The sequence below is a fragment of the Diplotaxodon limnothrissa genome, linkage group LG7 (genome assembly GCF_057381915.1).
Source record: "Diplotaxodon limnothrissa isolate DT_005_m linkage group LG7, D_limnothrissa_male_GT1.1, whole genome shotgun sequence".
Classification (NCBI taxonomy): Eukaryota; Metazoa; Chordata; class Actinopteri; order Cichliformes; family Cichlidae; genus Diplotaxodon; species Diplotaxodon limnothrissa.
Window position 1 is genome coordinate 50,239,745 of NC_140602.1, and position 17,786 is coordinate 50,257,530.

General features: G+C 40.2%; 1 protein-coding gene across 3 annotated transcripts in view; it reads left to right on the top strand.

The window, feature by feature from the left end:
- Positions 1–17,786, top strand: part of ctif (CBP80/20-dependent translation initiation factor) — a 60,786-nt gene that overhangs the window by 29,075 nt on the left and 13,925 nt on the right. For 2 of the 3 annotated variants that reach the window (XM_085359842.1, XM_085359840.1), the window contains 3 exons: positions 8,603–8,679; positions 13,346–13,426; positions 16,462–17,035. In XM_085359842.1, coding sequence (XP_085215968.1) covers positions 8,603–8,679; positions 13,346–13,426; positions 16,462–17,035 — 732 coding nt within the window. The remainder of the gene's footprint in view (positions 1–8,602; positions 8,680–13,345; positions 13,427–16,461; positions 17,036–17,786) is intronic. The other variant, XM_085359841.1, reaches the window with a different exon arrangement.

Here is a 17,786-nt window from a genome sequence, read left to right on the forward strand (position 1 = left end):
ATTTGCAGGTCTTTATAAATATACTAAAAGAAACATCACACAGACACACACACAGAGTATTGGGATGTAGAGAGAACATATGATTGAAGCCTTTTTTCATTATTCTGAGAGCTGCCAAGAGCACAGCTATATGCACTTAAAACCCGCTGCAGCAGCAGTTAATTTCTATAGGGTACTACAGTTTTTCTCCCTTTTTCAGTCTCCGACACTTTGATCCTGCAGTGTTCTCCATATCCTCCAGTAGCAAGACCCCTGAGTTCTTTGATGTACCTGTCTCAGCATCTGTGGCGCTGGCCTCTGATCACTTATTAAATGAGACATGAATGTCAGGACCTCACATCTTTGCCTCTTATCACAGATCATCCTGTATACACGACCGTGGCAGCTCTAAATCTCCTCTGTCTGTACTGTTAGCATGCATCAGCTACAGACTAAGTTACATGAAAGGCAATGCGTATCATGAAACATGAAGGAAATCCTGTACTAGAGGGGTTTTATAGATTCTGAATACTAGCGTGACAAGATGGTCCGATAAAAAAGATCCAGGATCAGCATGTTACTGCTAATTTATCTCTTCCTGCTACTTAAATCTAACGGTAGAAATGCCATCTTTCATCATATAAAGTTAGTAAGTTAAAGTAATAAGAGTGCTAATAGTTTGCTTTTCGTGAATAATTTATAAAATGAAATCACTTAGTGCTGTAAAAGTCACACTGTGTGTAAAATTTCATATAGTACTGTGCAAAAGTCACCCTATATTTCTTTATACTTACATATGTTTCAGTAAATCCTAATTTTCCTATGAAAGGATACATGGAAATACAGTAAATAGGACAAAACAGTTTGTACAATTTTAGCTAACTTGAAAGTCAAAATTTGGTATGGCCTCCTTTATTCTTCAAAGCTCTTCTTTGGATGTTGGCTGCCTTTTGTTCCTTTTGTCAAGGTGATCCCACACTGCTTAATATTGTTGAGGTCTGGGCTCTGGGGAGGCCAATCCTGGTGTGCTTTTACCAATGTTTGGGATAATTGTCATAATACTTACTGTAATTTTCTTGGTGAACTCCATCTTTTGATGAGATCCCCAACATCACTGCCTGAAACACAACCCCAAGTTGGATACATGACTCCATCAGCATAGCTGCTGATTCTCAGTCCAGTTCTTGTTTCTCTTTCTTAACAATGGCTTCTGGACAGCCACCCTTCCACTGAGACCATTTCTGTTGAGGCTTTGGCAAACAGTAGATGGATGAACTGAAGAGCCAGATGCATCTCTCGGTTCTCCTATTTCTTAAGCATATGACTCAGATAATGTTCATCTGATGTAGTTTTTAAGCCTGCTAGTAACAAAGTTAAACAAAGAAACTGTTTAAAATCTACCCCCCACCCCACAAAAGACAAAAGACAAAAACTTCCAACTCTAATTTCCTTACAGACACAGAAAGGAGCGTTATTTGTTTGGTTTGGCCTGTGAATGAAACGTTGAGGAACGTTTTTGTATTTTCATTTTACGTGCCTGCTGTCTTGTATTGACAGCGGCTTTTGCTCTCAACAACCTGTCCTGTAATGCCACCCTTGGGTCAGCTTTAAATTTATTGCTTTTGGCTGAAAGCCCTTGCAACATAAATAAACTAAGAGAAACAATGGAGCGACTCAATAAGCATCATACCAGAATTGTTACAAAGCAGAAGGGAAAGGAAGACATGCATTTCATTTTCTATGCTATAGCAGACAAAGTTCTATAATCTTTATTCTCCATTTCCATTCTCCACATTTCCACCCTGTTAACATTTCTCATTTCCTTACTTTCCTTCCTTGCAACTTATACTCCTTCCATACTCATAATTGTTATGAATGGATCAACAATGGCATTTGACCTGGTACGTGACTGTTTAGGCAACTCTTTAGAAAAACTGAATCCTCTCAAATGCTACTAAGTATTAGTGGGGCCAGACCAGTGAAACTGCATGATAAATGTGTGAAATTGGAGAAACTGACATTTTTATATAGCAGACAGTTTAAAAACAGACACTTTTCTGTCATTTAATTATTTATCTGTTACTTAATTACTTTTGTGTAGTATAAGGAGAGTCTTTATCAATAGGAAAAGATGTAAAACGCATGAAAATATTGTTCAAAGTTCAAAATTTATAGTCACATTTTACAGTCACGTTTTTGGAATTTTCAGTTCAATTCAATTCAGTTTTATCCATACAGCACCAAAACACAACAACAATTGCCTCAAGGCGTTTTATTTTGTAAGGTAGCCCCTAAACTCGTTTTTTTTTAACATATTAACTGACTTTGCACTTTATTTCAGCTACATGAAATGCTAGTAGTTGTTTAGCGTGTTATTAAGCACTAATTATCTGGACATCTGCGAGCTTTGACTTTAAACTTTGCTAGCTTGCTACCATTAGCTAATAACTAGCTAATAGCTAATAACACTCCACACTTTCATCCAAATATGGCAGCTTCTGGCTCCAAAATGACAAAATAATATGGTGGCAGCTAAAATGCTAACATCAAAACTCCAGTATGTGTAGTTCAATTTTAGATAGGTTGATCTTTTTTTCTTTTTTTTACCTCTATTACTAACATTGACAGGAATGTCGACAGGAAAGTATTAGCAAGGGGGAATGATGCAGGACATGAGAGCTATAATAGCATCCCATGTTTCACTGGTACCTAAACAAAATAGGTTTCTAAACAGGTTTTCCTTTTTTTTTTTCAATTTATAATTGAGCTGGATGGAAAAAAAACAAGCACTATCCACTAACTATAATTAATGACTACTGTGTGCCAAAGTCAGAACAAATGCGTGGCAGAGGTGCTGCTCATGTTTCAGACTGCTCCTGGTGCAGATGAACACCTGAAGGTAACAGTCTGAAGGAATCTGCGTGGTTGTTTTAGGCAGTCCTGTAACCATGTCAGCCTGTGTCTAAAGAAAATTCCAAGATGCTAATGATGACAAAGAGTTCACAACCCAACTCCAGAGTGAATTATTTACTGTGATTTATGTGCTAACCTGTGAATGTCCTTGGCATGCTACAGGACCAGACTTCCCCTGAAGGCGGATGCGCAACACCCAACCGCAAAACACAATACACGCATAAAAGAGACACCACAGTCAGGCCTGTAAAATTCAAGCTGATTTATATTTCAGCTGTTGGCACGCTGTTTGACATCTGAGACTCGATGTTGTTTTAAACTTGGAAAAACTTGAGTTTGATGGTTTACATCACCATGCTGTTTACTTTTCTACAAAATAAGGCTGCGTACTACACATGCATATCCACAACTGAAGTCTAAAACTGAAGACTGCAGGAACGATCATTGTTAGCTATTAAAATGCGTGTGTTGTGCCAGCTCTGGCTTGTTAAGGCTTCGGTTAAAACAAGTGATGAATGTTTTAAAAGGAAGCTCTGCCTTCACATTAGCAGGACTCGAGCCCTCATCACTGCCAGCCCCTTTATTGCCGACTACTTCAAGCATATAAAATCCAAATTAAAAATATTCCTCAAATTTAGCTGTCATGAGTCTGAATCCTCATTATTAGCCCTAATTGTTCAATGGACGATAAAATTAAGAGTTTGAATAAAAGACTATTGACAGTGGTGATGAAAGGGGTTAATCCTTCTTTCGTCATTTTTTGTAGCACAGCTCGTCATTCATCTCCACCAGTGTATCGTAATCTTTGAAGAGCTACATTTGTTTTAAAAAACATACAGATGTGATCAGATCCACAGATAAAAATCAGTCTCATTTTCTATCAGCTCTTGCGCAGGCAGTCCCTCCCCTCCATCCTTGTCACGTCCACAGGGCTAGCACGGCCTGCCTCGAGGTGAGAGGTCTTCTGGCTGGGGACCAGGACAGTATGGGTCCTCACTTTTATCTGCCTTAAACTGGCTGCTACCTGCAGATAGCATATTCACACATGCAGCTGCTTGAGAGGCAATTCTACATTTCTCGTTTCCTGTCTCTCGATCACGCCTCTCTTATCTGATAGAAACTACTCACATTTTTTTCTATTTTTCTATTAATAGCGCTTTCTAATGAGATCTAACTAGCAATAGGAAATGCAGCAAGTAGAGAGTTTAAGAAATATGTGGTGGTGGTGGGGTGTGTGTGTGTGCGCGCGTGCACTCACTGTCATCTGGTTACCATTTGAGGGCAGAATTATAGCTAATGATATCCTAGAGGAGAACTACAGTAGCTAAACATGCAACAGTTTCTCCGTTTTCCTCCCTCTCAGATCATTCCAGTGGTAAGAAGAGTTAAATTATGAGGGAACAAAGGCAGAGTCTATAATATGGGTTAGTTTGTTAGAGGCTAAAAGCATGTGTTTATTTACATTTCCAGACTCTTTGCATCTCAGATTTCCATCAGAATTCAACTATAATAATTTTGGGCTCTTCAGTTTTTCTTCTGAGTGTTTTTAGATGATGTCTGAGTTTGCAGTGCGATGCTGTACAGGTATGTTCTGTACTCTGTGTGTACTCACAGTCCTTGGAGGAAGTTTATGAAAGGCTGGCATAAGTCATTACAGGACTAAAGAACCGCTGACAAACATTTTTTGTAACACAGTTTTCTTTTCACTTTATCTCACTCTTCTGTAATATATGGAAACCAAAGCTTGGAGCTCTAAAAAGTTCTCTCTCGTGTTACTTCTAAACCAGAGTGGTCATACATATACCAACCAGAATTGGCTTGCCAGGGTATCCAGTCTAGTGCACTGACTGGATCACTTCGCAGTGTGCCAAAAAAAAACTACAGGGGAGGATGTTTTTTTTTGTTTTGTGCACTAGAACGTATTGTGTTAGAAGTTGTTAAGAATGCATCATGTCACACGTGGTTGTCTGAACATTTAAATTCATCCAAACCGCAGGTATGAGTCATTATCAGTTTTACGGCAGTCTTACCAAAGCAAGCCAAGGAGCCATGCTGGTGCATGTCATTATAATGACAGCAGACTGAATAAAAAAAAAAAAAAAAACAACAACAACAATTGAGACCAATTCTTAAATTGTTCTAACTTCTCGACGTCTCAGGCTGTTTATGATCTATTGTGTAAATGGATGATTCGTTAAATGTATTCCTAACATTAAAATAACGGCAGAAATGTACTGATATTTTAGTTATTTTGCATTGAATTAAAAAGTCTAAGAGTCCTGTTTCATGTCAAGGTAAACTAAAAAAAATGGGAACAAAATATTAAAAGTGCTCATGTGATCATTATCAAAAGGCATTATTGTCATTATACGGTCGATATTATCAAGTCATGAGACAAAAAAATCTTTGAGATTTAATATCGACCGTATTTTTTGTCATTCTTTTATGTAGAAGAAGAAAATGATGATACAGTATTATACAGCATCGACCAAAGACTGCACAGCACTCTGCCTCATGCACCTTTTTTTTAAATCCTGTCCTGTCTGGTAGCTTTTGCAATCAGAATTATGATCCGAATGCACTGTTGTGCCAAACGAGCCAGGTTCAGCTCTATAAATTCTGATTAGGCTCCTCTTGTTCAGGGTTTATCTGACTATTTCTTCATTTCTGGTCATTGTATTTAAAGTTATTATATTATATGTGGTATACATTATGTCAATGTCTAAGGCAGGACAGGATAGAGTACAAATAGAAATACACAACGTGTCGCCAACTGCTGCACCTGTAAGGAAAAAAAACATACAACACCTGGGACACAGAAATTCGAAAGTGTGTGTGTGTGTGTGTGTGTGTGTGTGTGTGTGTGTGTGTGTGTGTGTGTGTGTGTGTGTGTGTGTCACACAATGTACTTGAAAATGAGGGTGGGAGACCTGAAACCAGGAGTACCAAGCCTCCTGCACTCACTCTTATTGCACACTGCATGTGCTAGTCCTGCCTGTAACCATGGTAACAGCGCATAATGATGATGTTTGACTGACAGGGCTGATGTTTAATGGATGGCAGACAGTCTTATGTCCTTTTCACAAGAAGTGAACTGTGTAAGTAAGACATCCAACACAGTGTGCATTGGAAATATCCATGTTAGAACTAACTGTAAAAACATACATGTTTCTTATTTGTTTGATTATACTTTGTCGCTTCCAATGCAGGGCACCTTGTGCTATTTATTAAAACCCTGGGAAGTGTTAAGTCTTGATTTAAACTAAAGAACATTAATAACTGTTCCTCGTCCCTCAATGAATTATTGTTTGTTTTCATATCTCTGCTGTTTTCACCTGCACAAAAGTGAGGATATCCTGCTTTCCTCTTTCCTATCACATTTTAAACAGAACATATTTGGGTTCAGTTATTGGTACAATAAAAAAAGAGGCTTATAATAGCTTTTGTCTCTCTCTTATCCATTTTTATGCAGTTTTAGACACTTGGCTTCTTTTTAATACATTTGTATGATGATTGCTGGTGCTCAACTTCTAATGATTCCAGAGTGCATAAACACACACACACACACACACACACACACACACACACACACACACACACACACACACACACACACACACACACACACACACACACACAATGTACTGGTCATTATTGAGTAAATTACTGAGTGTGTCTGTTTGCAGTGAATGACATGAGGCAGTGGATTTTCGCCATAGCCATCCTATTACTGTACAGTTTGTCAAAGTCATGCCTGCGAAAAACTAATCGCAATCAATAACTCTCACTCAGCTATTACTGTGGTAATAGTTCAGTCATCCTTTGGAAATGAAAAGGATGTTTGAAATCCTTGTTTGAAGCAGCCGATCAAAGAGATCTTCAAGGACAATTCTACATACTATAGGTGGATCAAACAGTTCCAGGAACTCCCTGAGGATCACTGCCCAGCAGGGAGCTCCGAAGAGAGATGGCTTATGCCTTAAAGGGATTTTTTTTTTCTGTTTTTATTTGCATGGCCAATGAGAACTCTACAGTGATGCAACAGCTATTCAGTTCAGTTTTAGGTTACTCATATAGCACCAAATTATAACAACGGTCTCATCAGGACTCTTTGCATTATAAGGTAAAGACCATACAGCACTAGAGAGAAAACCTCAACAATCAGACCTCCTCTAATGAGCAAGCACCAGTGGCGACAGTGGGAAGGAAAAAACCCATTTTAACAGGAAGAAATCGTCAACAGAACCAGGCTCGGGGAAGGGCAGTAATACACCACAGCCGGTTTGGGCGAGCTGGTGGTTGGCAAAGGAACAACAGCAGCAATGACAGGATAGAAGATATCGCCAATAGAGTGTGTATGTTATATACTCTTAATGTCCAACAGGATATTAGGATATTTTTTCTTTTTATTCTTCTTCTTGGGGCAGCACAGTTGTACAGTGATAAGCATTGTGGCCTCACAGTAAGTGGGTTTGAATCAAATGGTGGACTGGTGCCTTTCTGAGTGCAGTTTGCATGTTCTCCCTGTGCCTGTGTGGGTTCTCTCAGCGTATTTCAGCTTCCTCCCACAGTCCAAAAACATGCAAACAAGGTTAACTGGTGATTGGCTGTAGGTGTAAATGTGAGCGTGAATGGTTGTCTGTGTTAGCCATCTGTGACAAGATCGATGGATGTTCTCCTATTTGTAACACCTAAATAGAAAAGCTTTTAACAGAAAAATATTTATGCCAAAATGTGACACTTCATTTGAAATGTAGCATATTCTAGTTTCTAAAATAGTCCCTATTTAGCATGTGGCTAAAACAAAACCCAACCCTAAATTTAGATTGGTTGCTGATGAACCAACAGATGCTAAGAGGCCTTTAAGTCCCATGGCTATGGCCCTTCCAAGGGTAAGAGAGCTGCCATTTTACAGTGCGGAGCTGCCTACCTGAAATGCTTTTTGTGGCACAGACTCACAGCCTAGCTTTTCACACACAGCATGAGTGTGGTCTTTTTCTTTCTTCTAATCCTGTTTCTTTATTTTCTTCCTACATCACCATCTCTGTGAATACTTCAAGTATCAGGCTGAGAGAAAATTGCGAGCTTCATTTCATGAATGAAATTTTCAGTGTATTTCCTCCAGCACATATAGGCTCCACTCCCGGTCCATTTTCCCCCAATTTTGTTCAATTTTAAAACCAGAAGTTGTTTGCACAGCTGATGCGGTACTGAGATTTTTAAAAATGGGCGCTGGTCTTGTGAAAAAAATATGCTTGTGTCTTATGTGCTAGTGAGTATGTACCTTGAAGGACAGTTTGAAAAAGATCCTGAAAACAGGTTTCTATGAACTTCGATACTTCCTCATTTCAGAAGTATCACAAGCACAAACGTGGGGGGGGACTTCCTCCATGACTTACAAGTACTGTGGAAAAAGTTCCAGCAGTCACACAAGCCTGAATAAAAATTGTTGGTCAACTATTACTGTGAGAATTCTTGTAGCAGTACTTTAGTCATCCTGTGGAAAGGAACAAGATGTTCAACACTCTTCACTCTCTTAAAATCAAAATCATCATCAAGGACAGTTCTAACTGTAGCTGTAGACATTTGTGCACATACTAGCAACTCAAGTGTGTTTTAATGGATTATTGTTGAAGTCATGTGTATATTCTTTATGCTAGTTTTGAAAGCAGCGATGCTTACTCTTACTCTGTGATTTGTCTTGTTACAGGTCTTCCCACCCCTTCCTAACGAGGCTGAGATTGCACACACCAAAAAGCTCTTCCGACGCAGGAGGAACGACCGACGGTAAGCCTACACACACACACACACACCTACCTCAGTAAGAGGAAACATTTTTCTGTGTTGGTGTCAGTGCAGTCAGGCCCATAGCCCTGACATCTCTCCCCATCCAAAGAAAAGTTGAGACAGTAATGCAGGTTCCACACTCCACTGCAGATGGGGAATAAAGAAAATGCACGGAGGAGACAAGTTTCTCCTCCATTTTCAAGTTGATTAGGTCTCTATAATAAAAAAGTGCCAGCTTTTTAGTCACTCGTTTTTGTGCCTACAATGTTCAAGTAATCTCAAGTCCAAACTAGGTTTCACACTGGCACATCTACTTTAATTGTATACAATGAAATCCAATTTCACCCAAGTCTGACTTCATTGAAACCAGGTCCTTAAAAGAAGAAAAGAAAAAAAAAAATCGCTCTCTCTCTCACTCTCTGCCCTGATGTCACTGGAAAACTGTTCTTCAGTTGCTAAGCGACCAGCGAAGAGAAAATATTGTGATTGTATTTGTGGTTTAAAAAGAGGAAATTGTCTCTAATTCAAATGGAAAAAAAGCACTTTTATCCTTGTTTTTAAGCTCAGAGGATAATTACTTTTGTCCAGAGCTTTTGTATTTATGTTTGATGGCCGCAGCAGCGAAGGCTTGGCAGAAAGAAAAGAACAAAAATATGGACCAACATCAGTTTGCTTGGGTTTTGGTCTATTTGTTTTTAAATGGGAAATATTAACACAAGACCATCCTGTTTTCTCGTGCACTCTGCTCCCAGGCAGTCTTACAGCTTACATGTTAGGGGAAGTTTTACATAGAGAAACTGCTGGCCTGTGTCTGGTTTATGCACAATTGTCAGGAATTTACACAACTCTCGTCTCATAAATTTGAATCTGCCGCCAACATTTGCATTCAGCCATCTGCGCCTGAATCCAACTGAAAAGGAATAACATTAAACGCGAAGAGGGATCTTGACAAGAAAACCTTGTCACAACCTTCTGTTAAATTTACATTCATTTACATTTAACCACAATGAATTACTTGGCAAACAGGTTTCTGCTGAATGACTTGTTGATGGTGGACTCTGGAAGTGTATTCACATTTTCAAACCATAAATTTCTTTCAGTGATGAGTGCATGCTGTCAAAGGTGCCACCAGGCTACCACTAGTGCTGTGCAATCAAATTTTGGTATTGATCCAATACCATTATCAATACATGGCCAGTATTACCAATACTGATATTTTTAACCTGCAAAGGCAGCTTGTGTAAGGGAGACCAGGGTATCATACTGTATGAGATGAATTACCTTCAATTCTGAACACATTTTTGTGACCACTAAACCACTGTGATTTTCACTTTCCATACAAAGTATCGATCCTATCATGCTACTATGGGTCTGATGCCAGTGATGCTAGCTACCACCCTAAGGCATCACAGTCACACAGGCCTAGAGGCAGCCCTCTGGAAACATCTAGTTGATAGGGAAAGAAGTACACTCCCCTTTTCACAGTTTCCCTACCACTAGCTGAGTAAGTGGGGGGCGTTTGCAGACAAGTCAACATCTTCCATGCAGATTACAGGTGATTACGGGAATCTGCTAATAACCAAAGCAATCACAAAGAGCTTTTGAGGGCAGCACTTATGCCTCTTTGCTATCAATTTTACCTAGTGACAGCTGGCAACCTCTGCATACTACTCACCAACCAGACACATTTTTCCCTAACGACCTATCGTTGTCAGGGGTCTTTCCCCTAGTGACCGAGGGTTGCTGACCCGGTTGTGTTACTGGGAACTAAACTGTCTGTAAATCTTTTTTGGCCTGACCTTCTTCGGAAGTTGATTAAAAATGAATGATAAACTATGGTTTCTTTCGCCCCTCATAAATCATCTTAATTCACTGTAGTTTAACTCCATATTTTCCCCCTGGTCCTCAGTAAACAACTGCTTTACACTAAAAAGAAGCATCACACAGAAAGCAAAATGAAGCTAAGGATGAAACATGTCAAATGAGGGATGAGGCAGAGGATAAAAAGCTGGGCGGACATGAAATGGGGATCAGTAGAGCTGGAAAAGCAGGGAGCAAAAAGGAAAAAGCCGTGATTGTTCTCACAAGCCAAACATGAAAGCAAATTATTATTTTTTTTAAACAATACAATTATTAATGAAAAAGAAAAGCTGGGAGTTGAGAGAAGAAGAGTGTGGAGTAGAGTTAAAGTGGAATGGCTAAAAGTAGGTGCAGATTTTATATGTAGAGGGTCAGGAGAATGAAAAAAAAAGTGATATGATTGGGTCATGCCAACAGAGCTACCTATTACAAAGCTAAAAGCCTTTCTACCGACATGTGGTTAGTAAGCAAAGCCAGTTAACAAAGTGAAAGGTCTTTATAAAGCTTAACATGTCTGCTCATCAAATGCATTTACCACATTTGTTTCTTTGTAAAACATGCTAATCTTTTCCTGTAATTGTGCAACTAAACACCAGCAGTCACTGTAAATGCAAACGTTGTATTTAGTGATTTATTTTGTCTAATGTCTCAACACAGCTGAGGTAGGAGAAGGAGAAAAAAAACATGAGCAAACGTGCTAAAAGCAGAAGATGTTGAAATATGGAAATAACTATTGATCATTTGACTATTTGTCCGAGGCATGCAGGCTGCGCTGAACAAAGCTCAAGAAAGAGAAACAGAGTGGGACTGAGAGATTGAGTAAAGGAAAAGTGTAGGCTGGCTGTGGCAGGAAGGAAAAGAAAGGGGAGGTAGTGCATGTGTTTCTACTTTAGTAGGCACGTCAAGCAGGGCTGAAATTAGTTGTGATTTACTGGAATGTGCTGCTTACCGCTTTCTGCTTCAAAACAGAAAAAGGGGGCAAAGAAAGAGCATAGCAGATCCTTTCTTCATCATACCTTAAAGTCTTTCTTTAAAAAAAACCCCATTCTATTAATTAACAAGAAGCTTTTTACACATATTGACTTAATTTTGTCTTTGTTGGAAGAAGTGCACTTTCTCCACAGCATCACTTTAACTGTACTCATGACTAAACAAACAACAAACACTAATCTACAACACATCATAGCTGAAACCTGTTAAGTGTCATTGGAGCTGTTGAACTGAGAGTTGAAACGATTTAAAAACAGTTTGTGTGGGACTAAATGTCACCGCAATGACTAACAGTTCCGCTATCTTTATGATTTTTATGCTCTCAAATATGAGTAAACATCTGGGGCCAGAGGCATGAAATTGTGCACCAACAAAAAAATACAAAAAGAGAAAACCAGAAATGCACACTTTCTGTTAGATTTATGAAGATGAAAGTAGGCCTGGTTCCGTTTTTATACATCTCAGTTCTAGTACGAGCCTTATGTGCCCTGCTGAACTCACGATTTCATATCAGGGCTTATCCCCGCTCAGTGACTCATTAAGCCTGTGAAGTAAATGCATTGTGTGGCACTTGGCGATGTCTTTGAAGAGCTGTCATTACAAAACGACTGCGATTATTTATAGCACCTGTTTTATCGCGTGTATGCACACACTCACCGGCCACACGCTCGACGCAAATATCTAATCAGCCAATCACATGAAATCATCTCAAACTGGTTTCCTGAAAATGACAATGAGTTCACTGCACTCAGATGGCATGCACAGACTCCAGCAACTGTGTGATGCCGTCATGCCAATATGAGCCAAAGTCTCTGAGGAATGTTTCCAGCAACTTATTGAATCTGTGTCATAAAGAATTAAGGGAAAATGCAAAAGGGGTTACACCCAATACTAGCAAGTTTTAAATAATAAAGTGACCTGTGAGTGTATATGACATGTCATTTTAAGCCAACATCAGGTAAATGAGCCATACTGAATAATTGATAACCCTCCTATTAACCATAGCCAATATTTTGAGGGTTTTCCTTTTGTTTTGTTAACTAAATAGTCAAAATTATTTAATGTGAGTGATTCTCAAATTTAGAGTGATGGAAACTGCAAAATTATTTTTAAAAAAAATCATCAACATAGAATGCATTATACAGAAAATGGTGTGTGACAGACATCTGAAAGAGGTCTGCTGCTTCTTCTGCACCCACCATGAAACGCCTGCTTTACTGAGTGTAATCAATAAAAGCTCTGCATGCATGTATGCACACACGCTCAATATGCTTTGGACTTTTAAATCTCAAGACTTAGCAATGCAAATATTCAGTCAAGCAGTCGAAACCCATCTCCCCACAGTCCATTAGGCCAGCGTGTTGTGTTCTTTATGAAGCTTTGGCCCCGTTATTGACTCGTCTGGCCTCCGGGCGTCTTTCCCCTGGGCCGATCAATCGTCCAGTCTGGGTCAGCCGGTGGTTCCATGAATTCTCCATCCACATAACCGTGCACGGCAACAGTCGTGATTGATCATCAGCATCCTGCCTCCTCCAATGATCATGTCTGGCCATTAATTTCACCTTTTTAGTTACCTTAGCATTCTTCCTGTAGTTTTGTGCCTGTTGATTTTATGACCATTATCAACCTGTAGTTTTTGTTTGTTTCCCTCTTTGCCGCTTTGCTTTTCCTTCTCTTAAAACCTTCCGTTTCCTCCTTTTACGCTCTCCATTAAATCCCCCCTGCTGTTTTCTACAAACTGCTGCCACTGTACTCAACTCTTCATCCATCCTTCCAATCACCTGCACTGTGGCATCCCCATCTCTCTTGTCTGTAGAGCATTTGATCAGTTCACCCGAGACCAGTTAACCGTACTTCTGCCTACTGGCCCAGGGGGAAAGCGTCAAGTCTGCGCCAGGTTAGTGACAACATAAGAAAGATGCTCAGAACAAGACCTGAGTACAAAACGGTGGAAAGTGCATTTGATTGATTCTACTCAAGACACCCAGAGGTCAGATAATGGTGTGGTACTCACCCCCCCCCCCCCCCCTTCAATCAAACACACAAATGGCTCCATATAATGAGGAGGTGGAGCCCGCCAGGCAACATCAAACACTAATTTAAACCGGTTAATACCTTCATATTACCAAACTCATCATCCTCAGACAAAAAAAAGAAGTAATTTCTCATTTCATTAGAAGCTCGGTCACGCCAGAGTCAGGTCTGTTTCCAAGTAACAAGACAGTGCGAGATGAAATTTCATCAGTGGCCCCATCCCTAATGCAAACATCTCTTTGGCATTAATATGACTGATGGGCGGTCAATCTGAGCAACGCTCTCTCTACCGCAGAGCTCACAGTCATTAAATATGATTTACATTTTATTTCATTCTCACTTTCACCCCTCATCACCAACACCAGTAGATCAGAATGGATTAGTGTTGAGCCTGAACTAACAGCTACTGTAAATATCTAATGAATCAAATCAGAGTATGTGTGTGTGTGTGTGTGTGTGTGTGTGTGTGTGTGTGTGTGTGTGTGTGTGTGTGTGTGTGTGTGTGTGTGTCAAAGACAGACGTGTCATATTCCTCAGCTCTCTTGTCTTGCAGTGAGCAGCTTAGCAAATTAAACATCATCATTAGCACTGAAGTCCTAATCCGTAAGGCATCTGATTCTTTAGTCTTAAACCTACAGTAAATACCCCTCAGGTGTAAACTCTCTCAAAAATAGAACTGCAGGACCATCTGTTTACAGCTCAGCCTAATCAAAAATGTAAAAAATAACTTGGACACCAAAGCGGGGACTGTTAAATTGGTCGCTCACAATGACCATAAGCCAGATAATTTAGTGATTAAAATAAAGCACTGGTTAAAAAAATAAATATATTTTTTTTAAATACAGGAAAAGTTACAGGGTAATTTTTTGATGCAAAAGAAAATCATTCCTGTGAAAGAGGCGCTGTCGTTCTTTACAGAGGGAACCGCTTCAATTAGCAGTGCGATTACAAACACGTCAGGCCAACGCAGATCAGGCTGAGACGGAATCTTTATGAAGTGATGAAGGTAGGCTCTTTGGCAGAGGAGACTCACAAGATGAACTGTCTTCCAACCTCCCAGAGAGTGGAGGAGGGAGGCCGGGCGAGACATAAACCACATGAACACACGCACAAAAACGATAAATACGTTCACACAAACACTCCTTTACCGAGAGAGCTGCCAGACAGGAAAAAAAGCTAATTGTTTTTTTTATTACTGATGGAATCAATTATTTGTAGAAAAAAATTCCTTAAATATCATGCGCAAAACTCTCTCCCCAAACCATGAATATTTCAGTTTACATTGCTTTAAAACAGAGAAAGCCGATCCTCACAGGACAACCTTGATCCAGCAAATGTTGGACAACTAAGCCTTAAATCCAACATAAAGTCTGTTGTGCTTTGTAATTTATTTAGTAACTTAACAGGCTATGCCTATCAGCGTGCCACTACCAGTTAATTGAACCATTTAAGTCAGGGGTGTCAAACACGGCCCGGGGGCCAGAATTGGCCCAACAGAGACTCCAATCTGGCCCACTGGATGGTTCTGAAAAATTAGAAGGACGGTGTCAATTTTAGACATTTAACTTCGTAGGTTTTACAGAGTTTGCTGCTGACAGACCTCCTCCACAGCCATTTATGCGACTTAAGTATTTAAGTAATAGATTAAAAAAAATTCAGTGAGAGAAATATTTCTGGGGTTTATTGCTTTTTTTTAAAAAAAACAATGGTTTCAAAGTTAAAAAAGGACATTTTCTGTGAATTAACAAAAACTTTCTGTTCTGTAACTTTGCACATTTATTAACTACATTTTAAGCCCAAAGAGTCACGCTGATAGATTTCTTTCAACTACAGAAGTGTAGAAAAACTAAATATAAATAAATAATATCATGAAATATCTGAGCGATTCAATGTGTAGTTAATCGTCTATACATGGACAGACAGGTGAGTGGTGTGACCCACCATGTACGCAAAATGAGTTTGACGTTCCAGATTTAAGCTATTATTTAAATTGTCCTTATGCAGCACTTTTATACTGTAACTGAACACTCTTAGTGCTTTATACAACTTGCCTCATTCACACGAGCATAATTTTTATCCTTTTTTTGTTTTGTTTTTTTAAACGCTAGTGCTTTCTATCTAACATTCATACTCCAAAGGATACATCTGAGTGCAGCTTGGTTTTAGTCTGTTGCCAAAGGATATTTGACGTGCAGACGGGAGCAGCCAGGGATCAAACCACCGACTTTCTGATTAGTAGATGACCCGCTGTACCTCCTGAGCTACAGCCGCCCCACCCCTCCACCATGACGTTTCATTGTATACGTTTTACTGGGTTCATGTACAATAGTTAAACAACCGTATAGATGCTAATTTATAATATTTGGCAACTAGCTACTGTTCATTTGCAAGTAAAGTTTGTAACCACCTACACCAATATGCTAAACATACTGATTTCATTTCCTTCATTTACAGATCACATCAGTCAAAAATTAACATTAAATTGCCTACATGGATACAGTTAGGTATATCTAAACAAATGCTTGCTAGCTGCTGCTACCCTTTGAGCTAGTTCACTGGCTGAGGCAAATAATAGGTTGCCTTCTCAGTGCCAGGGTGACTAATCCCTTGGACCATATGTCAGCGGCTTGTCAAGCCCAGAGCCAGTGCAGCAAAAGGACATAGCAATGCAGGACAGGAAAACACAGACACACTGTGCGTCCACATGTAAGCAGGCACTGGGCTTTTGATTTTCTAGATGTAGTTCAGTAGTGGTGGGTTAGTGCTTTTGTGTAGAGGTTCTCACAAGAATAATGTTTGATCTTTGTGAGAAGGTGCGTCACAGTGTCACAGAGCCGTTTAAGATATAAGGCGGCTGCCATTTCATTACACTGCACCTAAAACTTGCCCTCATTTCAGGAAACAGCAGCGGCCTCACGGCGGCGGAGGTGGCGGAGGAGGGAAGAACCAGCCTCAGTCACCGCAGCAGCAGAGGGATCAAAACCAGCAGCAGTCCCCAAACCAGCAACAGCAGAGTTCAGCAGAACAGGGAGATAACAGAAACACTTGTGCCGGTCGACCCCCACGCCAATATCAAGGAGGACATGGGCAGCGCCAAGGAGGGCCCTTACATCACGGATACAGCCAGAACCGGCGTTGGCACAACAATCAGAAAGGTCAGGGGCATGGACAGACAAACACTACCGGTGATAAAGGAGTACCCCCAAGAACAACCAAAGACAAAGAGACTGAGAATGTAAAACTGGGTGACGAGCACATGAGACCTCTTCTAGACTGCAGCAGCAAGAGTCTCAGTGAGTCACCCAAATCTGACTCGACGGCAAACACGACCGCTTTCGCCGATCTGACGGCTTACAAGGAATTTCCCAACACACCGCAAAGTGGAAAGGCAAGCGAGGGCCAGTCGGAGCAGCCCAAAATCTGCCTTCTGCAGTCGTCAAAGGAGAGGCTGAGGAGGAGACTAAAGGACAAGGTACTGAAAAGCTGCTTAGTGACTGTCAGTCAGTATTAAAGCAACAAGAACCGATGTGTATATACACACACAAACACAGTCACACGACACCATTTGCTCTCATGATTACCTTAATTAAGTTCAAAAACATGGGTGCACTGTCATTATGTACACACATGGAGAAACACTTTCCTCCCTGCCTTGCTTGTCTGTTCATTTTTACAGCATTCAGGTTGAAACACACACCCAGACTGGCAGGGAGGGGAGCACATGTTCTCACTAAGGAGGTGAAGGAACTAAACCAGCATTAGCTTAACAGTTTTTGATGTTTTCCACTGTGCCCCAAACTGATGAGTTGGCCAACTGTAGCTGCCCCCCTACCCCCCCTTTTTTTTCTCCTTACAGCTAATTCATTACCACCAGGAGACCATTGATTTGACAACACGGGACTTCCCAAGATGCAGCAAGGCAGGAATTAGTAAATATACCCTCTGTGATGCCAGTGAATCAGTGAAACCAGTCTAGAAGGGAACTTTTGGTTGATGGGATGCACCGAGAAATACATCTAATGTTTGCATCATCGTTGTTTGCAATAACGTTTTTTCCTAACTGGTGACAAAACCTGGTGTATTCGCAACATTTTGCAAAACCTTGACTGGGTTACAAGTCACGCGCTTTCAGCAGGGCTACACAATCTGTTGCTTGGCAGTAGTCTGATTGCAGACGATTTTAAATCACATATATTTTGCTACAACTCTGCGTGCACACGGCG